Source organism: Scyliorhinus canicula, chromosome 16 (assembly GCF_902713615.1).
Source record: "Scyliorhinus canicula chromosome 16, sScyCan1.1, whole genome shotgun sequence".
Taxonomy (NCBI): domain Eukaryota; kingdom Metazoa; phylum Chordata; class Chondrichthyes; order Carcharhiniformes; family Scyliorhinidae; genus Scyliorhinus; species Scyliorhinus canicula.
Window position 1 is genome coordinate 51162280 of NC_052161.1, and position 15112 is coordinate 51177391.

Consider the following 15112-nt stretch of genomic DNA (forward strand, 5'->3'; position numbering starts at 1 on the left):
CAACGTCCATTCACGTCATGAATCGCCATGTGCACCTGGCAAGCAGAACCCACTGGAGACCCACAGGTAAGTATAGCTCCTCGGGGAGGAGAGAGTCATGCTCAGGCAGTACCCTGGAAGTGTCGGGGGTATTCCGTGGGGGGGAGGGTTCTGTGTCCATAGGGGAGTGCTCTGTGGTGGTTGGAGGGTAGGTGGTTTTCCACAGGGGAGAGTTTAGTACATGGTGGAGGGGTGAACTTTCTTTTTAAATACTTTTTTAATCAGAGTCCCGATCTTTTGGAAACCTAGGTTACTGATGGGGCTTGCTGAATCAGAGCACCCCCCCACCCTCCCCTCCCCCACCCTCACACCCCAACATGCGTTTGCCTAAGTGGCCAGAAATACAGAGGAGGAAGCTGTCTTTGGTGCTGGCACCTTCCACTCCATTTTTCCTGCCTGCTGTGCTACTCTGCAGAGAAATAAGAACATTCTGTCCTATGGTGGGGTTTTTCCAGCGCCCCGCCCCCCATCTCCTATGGGTTTCCAGCACTGGTGGCAACTTACAATTGGCCACCAGCGGGATCTTCCGGTCCCACCGAGGTCTGTGGCCATTTGCGTTGCTCATGGGGCGTGCCACCGAGGAATCCACTGTGTGTGGTTGCCATCGGCGGGACCAGAGGAAGGGCCGCAAAATCCCAGCCAATGTCTATTTTGAGTGCACACTTTGGCTGCCCATCTCTCATATGCCTATTGGTGTCCTTGTGTCAAATTAAAAAAGCAAATTAATTTGGATGAGCTTCCTGGAATGCCTGCGAACTAGCACAGGTAGTAAAATCTTGCCATGATGGTTATTTCAGCCGAGGGGGTAGCATGCTCATTTTTGAGGGTGGGCCAGCTTCTGCTCTAATGATTTTTAACTGGTGCAAAAGATCATTTGCACTGAAGTAAACTTGAGCTTACAATTTTGTGATCTTTCCCTTTGGTGGTCTTGACACCAGTTCCGATGTACGATTGGAAGATCATCTCGGGTTCATCTCTTACACCAAGGTTGCGCATAGCCTAGTTGTGCCCCAGACAGTTGACGGAAGAGGGTTGGAGTCGGTGACTCTGGAACAAAGTTTGTGGTGAGGACCGAAGGAAGTGTAACTTCAGTCTTCCCAATATTTATTTGGAGGAAATTTCTGCTCATCCTGTCGTGGAAGTGGGATAAGCAGCTTGACAATGTAGGGAAAGTGAGGGTCGAAAATGATGGGATGAGGCCGTGCTGGGTGTCATCGACGTACGTGTGGCGAGTCTTCAAGTGATGTCGCCGAGGGACAGCATCTAGATGAGAAACAGGATAGATTCTTGGGGGGACAGCAGAGGTGACTGTGCAGGAGCGGGCAAAGAAGCCTCGCTTCTCTGATGTGACTGGACAATCAAGAATGGAACCAGACTGGGAAATGATGGATAGGTATACTGAATTGTATCAAAGCCAGTAGACAGGTCAAGAAGGACAAGGAGGGATAGTTTACAGTGGTGAATGCCCTTCACAAAGTACTTACTTTGTAATAAAGCTCTTTTGGAACATTCTAGTGAAAGGTGCTGTCCGAATGCATATCCGTACACCTGGCCGTGCCTCTCCCTATCTCCTTAACCTTCTCTATCCATTCAACACTGAGATTTCTACATTCCTCCAATTCTGAACTCTTGCACGTACACAATATTCTTCACTCCACCTTTGGTACCCTTTCAGCTGTATCTGCCATAAACTCTGGAATTCTCTGTCTAAGTATCCCTGCTTCTCTACCTGTCTCTGCTCTTTTATGCTGTTCCTTAAAAGCTACCTCGGATATTCAAAGGCCTCCTTAAATGGTTCAGTGTTAAACTTGAAAATCTTTCTGGTGAAGCTTCTCTGAGACGTTTCACTATGTTATATGCACCACGTAAATTAAAGTTATTATTTATTTAAATATATTCATATACATTTTGATATGGATTTATATATATATATAGATATATTATATATTACTTTGACATTTACACCTAAAGTTTGTAAGAGTTGTGAAACTGAAATACTGGGGTTTAAACAGAGTTGGCAGCTTTACTATTTCCAGTCAAATTTTCATCAGCGAGTTTGGACTGCTATCAACCTAACCATTATTTATATTTCAGGCCAGAGGCCACAACAAGACCAAACCCAGATTATTTTAACCCCACACTACAAAACACCATGAAGAAAAAGAAAACAGTTCCTGGGCATGGGAAGCAAAGAAGTAGTGACGATAACTGGGAGAAAGCAGTTGACCTCGAAGCCAGAGAAATCTCCAGAAAGCCTCACTTATCATCAACAGCATTGTCAGAACGCATTGTTTTGGATGTGAACTGTCTTTCTGACAATCTGTATTCAGGTATTGCGCAACATCCAAATGAGCTAATCCACAAATTTAAAGTGGGCTTGGGTTGATGGCTCTATCTTTTGCAAAAGTAATGTGAAATGATAGACGTTTCAGAAACATAATCAATAACATATTTTCCCCCACTCTTATGACCATAGTTCATACAATGTCAAGTAAAAACAGCTGCACTGTGGTGTACCTGCAGAGAATGTTCATTTAACCTCTAGTTGCCGAGAAATAAGTAATTACTTAAATAATATTGTAATCAACATGCCTCTTGTCCTGTGGACACAAGCCCCTTCATTCATTCATTCATTCATGTGTGCACTTTCCAGACAGTTTCTTGGCTTATTGTCTACTGGTGATTTATCCTGAGATTCACCTAGAGCTAGGGGACACCGTTTAAAAATAAGCAATCTCCCATTTAAGATGTAAAATTTTTTTCTTTCAAAAGGCTGTGCATCTTTGGAACTTTCTTCCCCAGAGAGGGTTGAAGTAGTGTCACTATATATTTTTACGGTGGAGCTAGGCCGTTTTTGACAAACAATTATTTGATTCCAGTTGATATTATAACTGGAGGGGAAGATCCCAGTGTAGAAGTCTAGCTCAAAACACTTGGGCGAAATTCTCCGCTCCCACGCCGGTTCGGAGAATAGCGGGCCGCGGCGTTTTTTCCCGCGACGCCGGTCCGACGCGCTCCCGCTGTTCTCCCCACCGGCCAAATGTCCGTGGTCGGGATACTCGCGGAAAACCACGGAGAGTCGCCCGACGGAGGCAAAATGGCAACTCTCCAGCACCCCCGCTATTCTCCAACCCGGATGGGCCGAGCGGCCTGCTGTTCGCGACCGGTTCATGACGGCGGCAATCACACCTGGTCGCTGCCGGCATGAACATGGCGCCAAACGCTGATTTGACGCTTGTGGGGGGTGGAGAGGGGAGTGAGCACCACGGCCGTGCTCAGGAGGGGACTGGCCCGCGATCGGTGCCCACCGATTGTCGGGCCGGCATCTCAACGGGACGCACTCTTTCCCCTCCGCCGCCCCGCAAGATCAAGCCGCCACGTCTTGCGGGGCGGCGGAGGGGAAGACGACAAACGCACATGCGCGGGTTGGCGCTGGCCAACCTGCGCATGCACGGCTGACGTCATTAGGCGCACCGGCCGCGTCATTCTCAGCGCGCCGGGCCTTGACGCCAGCGACAAGGCACGGCGGCCGAGAATAACAGAGCGCCGCTCCTTGCCCCCCGGGTGGGGGTGAATAAGGTGAGAGGAGCGGCCTCCGAGGCCGTCGTGAAACTCGGCCGAGTTCACGACGGCCTTCTCGATTTTCCACGGGAGCGGAGAATTCCGCCCTGTAACGTTTACTTTTTCTTACATAAAACATGGAGGAGCTGAGTCACAGAGCTGCTAATTAGTTTTAACAGCAAGAAAAAAAATATTTATTAAACATGAAAAGTTGGATTATTAAACAATACTACTTTACACCTCCTTACTTTAACAAATGCACACTGATTTATAGATTAACATGGATTACAAAGTACATCTTAAACTACAATAGTCTCATTAATACAAAAAGTTACCTTTAAACACGCAAGATGCCTGTTGTCAAATACATGTACTCCGCTCTGCCGGACTGGTGCTTGGACCTGCACACCATCGCTCAAGCCTTGGCTCTATTCCAGCAATGGCCAGGCAAGAGAGGGGAGGCCACCCTTCAGGTGCCCCTTCGCCTCGAGGAGTCAGGGAAGAGACATTGGGTATCCACAGAGAGGAGGAGCACCAGGAAGACACCCCAGGAACATCCACCCAAGACATTCCAAGGTTGTCCTGCCACTCCAAATCCTGTCTGCCACTGGTCCCATCAACACCAGCAGATCAGCTCCAGGAAGGTGTACCTGCACCAGAACAGGCCAAGGTTATCCAAGCCTCGGGCTTCCAGAGGACACTCATCTAAGTCAACAGAGCGGAGTAGTCAGCAGACTGCCTACTTCTCCGCTGTAGATGCGGGGTTTCACGTAAAAGTAGTAGGGTTAGGGTCTTCACCATTGTAGGTATATTTCACATTTATCCTCTCCAAGTTTCAGTTGTTCAATGGCTAATCGATGTGATGCAAGATTGCACGTTCATCCAAGGGTTAAAATGTACCCAATGTGCTCCCATCTGGATCCTCAGCTCCATTAATTTTCACTCAGCCCAATCACAGTGATTAGTCTTTATTTCCACACCTGCAACGTTAATAAAGTCACTTCATTTGTGAGAATAATGGTTGGACAATACGCATGTGACCTTTGGATCTGAGGCAGACATTACTTGGCCTTAGAAGAATTGCTCTTCTGGTTATTCTGAAGCTGCCATACTGAAGTCTGTAGTTTGTGGATGTCACCAGGATTTGTTGCAATGAACGTTAGGATGTTGTCTTCCAAACGTACTTGACAATTGTGTTTATTTTATGGCAGTGAGTTTTTGTGAAAATCAGTATTCATCGTCAAGCATTTTAGGCTTTTATACCCCCCTGCAGCGTGTTTTCATCTTCACATTTATAGCTCAACCGTATTCATTTATTAGTTTCAACTCTCCTCATACGCGATGCTGAACAAGGGTGATATTAGAAACGTTTGCAAGAAGGGAATGAGTGTGTGATGTCATAGATATATACTCATCATGATGAAGCCATCTACTTGATTATGCAGATGTTACTTTGCTTCTGAACAGCTGCCGGACTGTTTCAAAAAATCTTTCTGCAGAGGTGCTGTATGCAATTTGATACATCATTAGTTGCATGACTAATTGGGTGGGATTTTCCAACCCCCTCAGCTGGCGGAATCTCCGGTCCTGCAAAGGTCAATGAGGATTTAAATGGCTTGGCGCATCCGCCACAGGAATACCTGCCACGGCAGGGCCGGAATGTCTCGGCAATTGACTTAGGGTTCAAAGAAAAAATGGGCCTTTGTGAAATGGACAGTGTTGAGGACTGTAATGGCATGAAAGCGATACTTTAGCTTATCTCTTAAGTGTTCAGCAGGATGTATGAAGGGAATATGTTGCCATTGACTGCTGTGTCAAATCTGACTGGGCCACTTCTCTTCCAAATGCCAAGGCAATGCACAATGTAGACTTTACAGGCTTCTGAGGAATGCAGGGTCATGACTGTTTGTAAATAATCAAATGATGGTCTTGCTGAGCCACTCTTTGTGAGGACAATGCAAACGTAACTCATGGATTTGGGTGTCACTTCAAAGCTGCAATGCCCACGGATATTTTGATGCCATGGTTGAAGGGCCTACATTATGTGTAGTTTCTTAAGGAGTACGAATCACATCCCATCGGGGCCATATGTTGTCATGCTAGCCTCCCTTCCAAGGATGACCCCATGGTTAGGGCAGAAGGTGACTTATGCTGCTTCCTTGATCATTGTGAGATTTCTGACCTTTCCTGAGATGTTGACATTGAGAATGAAGAATTTGTTACGTCCTCTGCATCAAGGTCCGAAAATAACTTCAATTGTGAAAACTAGTCTTCACCTTTTGCCTCTTGATACCTTATCGCATTACTACGATCCTGGACTAGACCCCAACAGTACCTAGGATATTGGATAGAAACTTCGACACTTCATTTTACTTTTGTGAGTCTGTGAGGAAATCACTCGCTTCAGGAGTGATTTCACGCAAAACAGGGATATGGGACGGGATTCTCCGGCCCTCCGCTCCGAAATCTCACTCGGCGCAGGGGCGACGAATTACCAAAAATAGGTCCCCACTCCAGCACTCGATTCTCCAGCGACCAGAAAATCGCCGCCATGGCGCGGTGCCATTTGGGGGCCGTTGGGAAAGGCCCCCCTGGCAATTCTCCATGCTCGACGGGCCGAGTCCCGCCGGTGTAGTTCTAATGTGGTTCCACTCGGCGGGAACTCTGAGTCGCGGCTGATGGAGGCGTTATGGTGGTGGGGACGTGGGGATCAGACACTGGGGCGGGGGGGCCTCGACAACGGGCAGGCCTGTGATTGGGGGCCACCGATCGGCAGGATATCACGATCCGGGAGCGACCTAACTTCCTCCGCGCAGGCTCGCTGTGTGGCTCCTCCATGTCAGCAGCGCCCGTGCCGAGGTGGGCCGCCGCTCGCATGCGCGAACCTGCTTGCGACCACCGAGCACATGCTCGTCCACGCGGTCTGTCCAGCAGAGCCCAGCCGGCAGCCAGAGCTGCGGGACGCATGCCAGAGGCCTGCTAGCCCCCTGGAGAACAGGGAATCACCCCGGACTTTCGAGGAAAAACTCCGGAGTGATTCTCACCCATTTTCCAGCGGGCGTGGGGAATTAGTCCCCCAAAGGGAGAATCCCGCCCGTGGTATATTAAAACATACTTTAATACCGACACAGTATTAAAATATCTTTAACATCAGACAAGAAAATAACTTACAATCACCCCTTAAACAATGCTATTCAATACAGTGATTCAATAACCCTTAACTGATATCTTTAATCCCACTCAAACAACAAACCATCTCAGCTCTCAACCCACTTTTAAATATAGTTAATAGACCAACGCATGTGTGCTTGAGTGATGTCCTTTGAGGCTGTTTTAAGAGATAGATCTGAATCTTGTCAGAACAATGTAGGATTTCTAGCTGAAGTCTTCAGAAACTGTCTTCATGGTTTGACTTTCAGAAACCATTTGGACAATCTCTGCTTCTCTGTTCAAATGCCTGCGACTTTAGCTCCTCCCGTAGTTACATCATCTTACCAACTCCACACAATGTATCTAATTAACTATGTAGCTTATTAACTACTCCACAGAGAACTGTCTTGATCCAAACAAAAATCATTAGGCACAAGCTATTACAATGCTTTGATGAACCTCTGGCTCCCAAAAATGTTGTTGCATTTCAAACCAGGATTTGTAAAAACACTACTGCCGCAGTCATACACACACTGTGGGCAGCACAGTAGCACAGTGGTTAGCACTGTTGCTTCACAGCGCCAGGCTCCCAGTTTCGATTCCCGCTTGGATAACTGTTTTTGTGAAGACTGCACGTTTTCCCTGTGTCTGCGTGGGCTTCCTCCAGGTGCTCCGGTTTCCTCCCACAGGTTCAGAAGATGTGCTTGTTAGGTGAATTGGACATTCTGAATTCTCCCTCTGTGCACCCGAACAGGCACCTAGGGTGTGGCAACTGGGGCTTTTCACAGTAACTTCATTACAGTGTTAATGTAAGCCTACTTTTGACAATAATAAAGATTATTATTCTAACCCAGACTTTCAACCCTTACTGCACCAAATACGCATATCTGAAATTCTTACACTAATCACAATGTGCATGTCTGCTGCAATGGCATCCTCACTGAGCTCAGTGCCAGATACACTTATTGAAATGAAAAAATGAAAATCGCTTATTGTCACGAGTAGGCTTCAATGAAGTTACTGTGAAAAGCCCCTAGTCACCACATTCCGGCGCCTGTCCGGGGAGGCTGGTACGGGAATCGAACCGTGCGGCTGGCCTGCTTGGTCTGCTTTAAAAGCCAGCGATTTAGCCAAGTGAGCTAAACCAGGGTCCTGGGCAGCACAAATCAGCCCACCAGAAGTTTTAACTGCATGAGTAATTGCAGCACTTTTGTGCACACCAGGACCTCTGCAATATCCCGCACAACATAGACTTAAGCCTAGATTTCACTGCTCTGGACATGGGGAGATTTGGATCTATACAGTTTAAAAGCTGACCTATATAATAAACAAACTAGGGCCAATGCTGATAGGGATTGACGCATATATCAGCCAGTGTTCGTTGTCCTGGTAACATTTGAATCAAACTTGAAATACTCTATCTCACACAGAACACACACGAGTCACTGTGAAGTACAGTCTCGCTGTTAGTTTATGCAGGAGTTGGGCGGATGAACTTTACAGGCAATTAATGCAAATTACCTTGTTATGTATCATACAGCTAAGTGTAAGGAAGACCAGCTGCTCAGCAATGTTAAAATGATCCTTGGGCAAGATACCCGAAACATGGTACCTGATGACACTGACTTTAAGCAACCTAAATCAGATAATTGTGAGGAAGAGGAAAAGGTGGCAAAACATTTCTATCAGATGGAAGATAGTTGTAACTTTACCGGTGAAGGTTGTAATCCATCTCAAGATTTAAAACTTAACCCCAGCAATGAAGAGAAAAAAGAAGGCACTGACCAGACAACAGAAGGGTCTGAATCCCTAGTTTCCGAGTCTTTGCGGCACATGGAGTCAAACATAGGGAAAAAGAGATGCAATCCTGGATGGAGCAGTGCATTTTTTGGAATTGAGTATTTTAACCAGCAAGTGAAGACCTGCGTGAAGCAATTGGGTCAACATAACTTCAATGAAGGAGACAAGATAGAAACCAAATTGTTGGTAAGTGGTGTATTAGTCACTGTACTTCAATGGACTTCAAAAAGATTTTTAAATCGACCTTTTGCCTCTGGTTGAAACATGGATTTTGTTTAAAGGAATACATTCAAAAACAGTACATGCTTTTGTATCTCTGCTTCCTCTGAATTTAAGTAAACATGTTGTAAATTTTAATTTTGATTCAACTGGTCATTTGTATACATACTTCTAAGTGCTGTTATTGTGCGTCACTCTCTGAGGAAAGGTTTTCATCATCTCGCAAGAAATTAATTTTCATAACCAATTTTGAAAAATATGTCAAAGGTTTTTTTTTTTTAATTTAGAGTACCCAATTATTTTTTCCAATTAAGGGGCAATTTAGCGTACCCAATCCACCTATCCTGCACATCTTTGGGTTGTGGGGGTGAAACCCACGCAGACACAGGGAGAATGTGCAAACTCCTCACGGACAGTGACCCAGGGCCGGGATTCGAACCCGGGTCCTCAGCGCCGTAGGCAGCAATGCTAACCACTGTGCCACCGTGCCGCCCAAATATGTCAAAGCTGACGATAACAATTAAATTACCAAAGTAATTCAATTGTAATTGTCCTTGTCACGGTGGCACAGTAGTTAGAATTGCTGCCTCATGGCGCCGAGATCCCAGCTTCGATCCCGGCTCTGGGTCACTGTCCGTGTGGAGTTTGCACATTCTCCCCGTGTTTGTGTGGGTTTCGACCCCTCAACCCAAATAGATGTGCAGGGTAGGTGGATTGGACATGCTAAATTGCCCCTTAAATTGGAAAAAATTAATTGGGTATTCTAAATTTAAAAAAAGAAGTAGTTGTCCTTGTCATGCCTCCTGTATGATAGCAACACTAATGAACACTAAAATTCTCAATGACATTGTGCACTTCCTCGTTTTGAGAAAATATTTTAAAAAGCATACGCTGAGTGTTGCACTACTGCCAGACAATGAACGGCACTGACTTGATAGGTTGAATGGCCTCTTCTGCACTGGTGAGATGCTATGAATGAACATTACAGTTGCAAAAGAAACAATGCTTTGAGATCTCAGCTTGTCAAAATGCTGACATTGGCAGAGTAAAATAATATTATTACATTTAAAACAAAGCATATTTTTAAATATTGCTTTCAGAAAGCCACTTACTTTTTGCCACATCCTTATCTGTGATAATCTTCATTCCAGATGCCGGTGAATGCTATGGTAATATTGTTCATCAATGTTGACAAAATTTATGCGAAAATGAACAATTATATGTCTTTCAAAAACAAATTCAATATGTATTGTGTGTTGCTGACGGATTCTCACTTTGATGGATGAATTTTCAGCATAGAAAATACTGGTTTACAGCCTAGGTTTGTCATTTTATGTGTGACCTTGGGCCAAGTCTTGATTTGCATAACCAACTATGCAGATCCTGCGTATGTAGTCAGTGTTGGAGGGATGGATGGAGACATTGGCTTTGCACTGCGCTCTCTTGTCCTGAGGGCGCTTGACTCTGTACTCCTCAGATGTCAAAATCATTCGACGCCAGTGTATTCTCCATTTCGGTTTATCCAGCTTGCGAGTTCTGAGCTTAGCTTTCAGATTGTCTTTAGATCTAAATTTGGGGTGTCCAATGCTCAGCTGGCTATAGAGTACTGCCTTTGTTCTGGGGGAATCCTCCATGCAAACCACAGGACCGACCCAATGGAACTGGGTTCTAACGAGCCTACTCTCAATGCCAGGTATGCAGCACTTCGCAAGAGTCTCAGTGTTGGGGATGTTGTCTTGCCACCTGATCTTGCAGATAGATCTCAAATAGTGGAGATGAAAATGTTTCTAGTTGCTTTAAGCGATGACATTAGGTTGCCCAAGACTCTCACCCATCAGGAAGTGAGTGGTTGATTTTGTGATCCAGCGTGGTGATATTGGAGAGGATACTCCCAGAATAGCAAAGCTTCTGTACTAAGCAGTGAGGCGTATTGTGGATAGTGACTGTGTGACCTTGGAGTATGTGGCTAGGATCAGGTGATTAGAGCAATATAAAATGTCACAGACATTGGCAGTCTAAAATCAGTTTAGGAAATAGAACAGAATATGAGGAATCTATTTCAGTCTCCTTGTAAATTATTCAAAGAAGCGCAATTTTAAATAATTGTAAAGCACATATGTATCCTTAGCTTCATGATGATATCACATTCAAATAGGCATGTGTTTGCAATTAAATGGTAACATGTTTCTGTGAAATTGGGAGGCATTTTTCACACAGGAGTCAATGGAGACATTGAATCCACCCCCCCCCCCCCCCCCCCCCCCCCCTCCCCGGTGGGGTTGTGGATGCTGGACGACATTTGGCGCTTTCAAGACCAAGAGCAGTGGATTTTTGTTGGGTGCAGGTATCGGGAGAAGTGGAGTGGGAGTGAAGATCACCCATGATCTGGTTGAGTGGTGCAGCAGGCCTGAGGGGCTGCGTAACCTGATTCTCCCAAAAATAATTCTAAGTTCATTTGTGGTGGGTTTTCAGGGCGTTTCACGCTGGCTCTGCCGGTGAATTCCCCACCGCTATTCAATGACACTGAATCAATTTTTGGGCCCTGGGGAGTTTCTCACCAGTTTAGTCCACACTTGGAGGGCTCATAAAAATTGCCAAAGTGGCAGCAATGAAGATCTATCTGAAGTCCAACGCCCAGGAATATGAAGCTACTGAGCTGGTCTGTCATCTTAAACCAACAAATAAATTTCCTTTGGCTGCAGGTTCTGCACGTCAGTTCATGTAGTCCCCTTGCTGTGTGTTACATGTCAGACTACTAGTTGAGTAAGAGAATATTATAAGAAATTAATGTGTCCATCAAATCCATTGTAACTCCCTGTGTGACACAAGTCTCCTTCGACAAATGTTTGTGGGTTATGGAGTAGTGAAAAGTAAAGCATTTGAGGTTGAAAATAGCCAGTAAATAATATGAATTATTATATATTATAATTATAATCATTATTATTATAGACCCAATATTCATTGGCACATCATCAAACCAATCTAGCTATTGAGTTTGTTTTTAAGAAAGATGTATTTTAATATGCAGTAGTAATTTATACATGAAGGAGCATTGTTCTCACGGGATGCCATTGTAAGAATGAAGATGCATTGATATTGCATTGCCAGGCAAACCTGCTGCTATTAACTAACATGTCAGGGAATAGTCAAGAAGTTGTTGGTATGGATATAGTGACTAGTACAAATAAGAGCTGATCAGAGGCAAAAATGAGAGAGCATGGAATTGGAGGCATCCTATTCACATGGGGAGGGAATTGTTTAGGAGCTAGTTTATGAATGTGGGTATGTACTTAAATTGTCAGGATGCGACAAGTTGTGTCGCCCAGGTATCTTTACTGGGCCCTTAGATTTTCTCCATGTTCATAATGACTTTAGTGAAGGATAAGAGAGCCGCATATCCCATATTTGCTGATGACACTTTAGTAAGGACATGGGGGAGGTCCACACTGAATAGTATCAAGAACTTTGATTTTATTTACAATTATGGTATGTACACTTCCTGGTAGATCCCTTCTGGGTCTCTCCCTCGTCTGTGCTTTACTGGCCGACCTTTTGTACAATGCTAAGTGGAGTCGTTTCCCCCCAAACCCCCCCCCCCCCCAAATCTCCCTCCCCATCTCCTCAGCGGGGGAGCTTGTACTCTATGAGAGCCATGGGGAAGATAATCATTCCCACCCCTTAAGTCCTGTGTGGGATATTACAGACACCAAGTTAGGTTGTTCAGTGAAAAGAAAGTTGCAAAGGGATGGTGGTAGATTAAGTGAGTGGCCAAAACTGTTTCAGGTGGGGCTCGACATGAAGAAGTGTGAAGTCATCCACTTTAGGCCTAAGAAAGACAGATCAGTGTATTTTCTAAATGTCAAGAAGGTAGGAACTTGATTAGCAGAGGGATTTAGGGGTTCAAATACAGAAAAGCTTAGTGGATAGTACAAAAAACTGCAGCGGTTAGTGGCTAGGTATAGTAATTAATTCAAAGCGTGAATGGAATGTTGTCCTTTATCACAAAACGGCCAGAATGTAAAAGGATGCCGGTTACTGTTATAGTTCGATAAAGAACGAGGCAGATTCTATTTAGAATTCAGGCTCATTTCTATGTCCTGCATCTCAGAAAATATATATTGTGTTTGTAGGGTGTGCTTCACAGATTCACCATAATGATACCAGCTCTAAAAGGATTAAGTTATGAAGACAGGATACATTGATTACACTTTTAGGCCAGAATTCCTTCCCTGAAATAATTTTATTTAAATTCCCCAGATGCCATATGGGATTTGAATTTAAATCTCTGGAGCATTAACCCATGCCTCTGGATTACTACTGGTAACATTATCATTAGGCTACTGTTCCTGATAGGTATGAAGCAAGCGATTTTGTTTTACTTTTTGCAAATAAACAGATCTTGTTTTGGTTTCACAGGAACTTGAGCAACAACTGAATATGGAGACCAAAAATTTTAGAAAAACTAAAGTATTCTATCAGAAGCTCCAACTTCAGGAAAAAAGAAACAAAGGTTAATAAGTACATTCATTTTTAAAATCCCATGCATTTCTCTTTCAACCTCCCATAGCACAACCCGGTCTTAAGGCTGGTACCCTTCTCAAATAACATATCATTTATTACCAGGTTTCATCAGACTCTTTCCTGGCCTCCTTGTCACCATGCCTACCTAGCAGTTCCCATGATATCATTAACAACAGCAACTTTTACACAGCAACATTTGACATAGAATCAGCCAATGTGATCTTAGAGCAGATGCTCAATAGTTTGGTCATAGAGATGGGTTTTAAGGAGTGTCTTAAATGAGGAAAACAACGTAGAAAGGCAGAGGACTTTAGAGAGTAAATGTCACAGCTTAGGGCATAGGTTGTTGAAGGCATGGCCACCGATGATGGAATTATTCAAATTAGGGGTGCTCACGACTGCTAGAGAGGACCGACACCGAATTGGACATGACAAGGAGGAAATGGGAGGAAGACTAGGGGTACGGAATAGGGTGGGGATTCTGGAGCGAAGCACTGCACAGGGTCAACTCTACCTCCACATGCGTGAGGCTCAACCTAACGCAGCTAAAAGTGATACATAGAGCCTACTTGACCAGAACCCGAATGAGCAGGTTCTTCCCGGAGGTGGAGGATAGATGTGAATGGTGCCAAGGAGGCCCGGCCAACCACGCCCACATGTTCTGGTATTGCCCCAGACTTGCTGAGTACCGAGCAGCCTTCTTTGAGGCAATGTCCAAAGTGGTAGGGATGAGGATGGAGTCATGCTCGAAAGTGGCAATCTTTCGGGGCATCAAACCAGCCAGATCTCTTCATGGGGACAAGAGCGGACATCCTTGCCTTTGCCTCCCTGTTCACCCGCTGTACAATCCTGCTCGGGCGGTGGTCAGCAGCGCCGCCTAAAGCTGCTGACTGGCTGTCCGACCTATTGGAATTTCTCCCAATGGAGAAAATCAAATTTGCCATCCCTGGGTTGGAAGAGGGCTTGCACAAAACATGGGAGCCATTCACCTAACTGTTCCGAGACCTGTTTGTGGGCAACACATAAATAAATAAATAGCCAGTAGCCAGGGGGAAATAACCAGGACAAGACAGAAAGAGGAAAGCGAGGGAGGACCAAGGAGGGGAGCAAGGCGAGGTAGCAAAAGCCAGCAAGAAAGAATGGGGGGCGGCAGTGATGAAGGGGGGGAAGGGAGGGAGGGGGGAAGGGAGAACGGAGAACAAAAATAGGGAGCCAGAAGGGGGAACAGATAAGAAAACAAAAACGGGGAGGGGGCGAGCACAGGGGAAGACAACAGCGGCAGCAACCACAGCGCTACGAGAACACACAAAGGAAAACGGGCAACGGCCCAGTTAGATGATCGGTAAAAAGGAAAGAAGAGAGGGGAGGAAAGACCCCTCCCATCCGGGTATATTTCCTAGAGCCTATATGTTTTGCTTTGCAAGGTATATACCTGTATCCATAACTTGGACAAAACTGCATTTTAAACCAATTATTTAAAAAAAGGGAGAGCATCAGGGTGGGTGGGAGGAAGGGTGTCAGGGAGAGGGGAGCTGTGGGGGTGGGGGGGGGGGGGGGGGGGCACGGTTAGGGAGGATTATACGCTGAGCCAGATGGCGACAGACTGTAAATAGAGAAACCTAAGAAGAAACCTTTGTGTAGTGTACAATAAATGAAAACGAACGACAATGTATATAAGTTTGAAAATGCCTAGCAAAATATTTTTTTAAAAATTAGGGGTGCTCAAGAGGTCAAAATTAATGAAGCACATATATCTGGGAAGATTGTGGGCAGGATTGACTCAGATGCTGTCAGGTTTCCTCCATTTAGCCAAGATGTCTTG

At 45.2% G+C, this 15112-nt stretch overlaps 1 protein-coding gene across 4 annotated transcripts in view; it reads left to right on the plus strand.

Moving 5' to 3' along the window:
- Positions 1-15112, plus strand: part of LOC119979536 (kinase non-catalytic C-lobe domain-containing protein 1) — a 261428-nt gene that overhangs the window by 167101 nt on the left and 79215 nt on the right. For all 4 annotated transcript variants that reach the window (XM_038821918.1, XM_038821915.1, XM_038821916.1 and 1 more), the window contains 3 exons: positions 2134-2369; positions 8291-8736; positions 13186-13279. In XM_038821918.1, coding sequence (XP_038677846.1) covers positions 2134-2369; positions 8291-8736; positions 13186-13279 — 776 coding nt within the window. The remainder of the gene's footprint in view (positions 1-2133; positions 2370-8290; positions 8737-13185; positions 13280-15112) is intronic.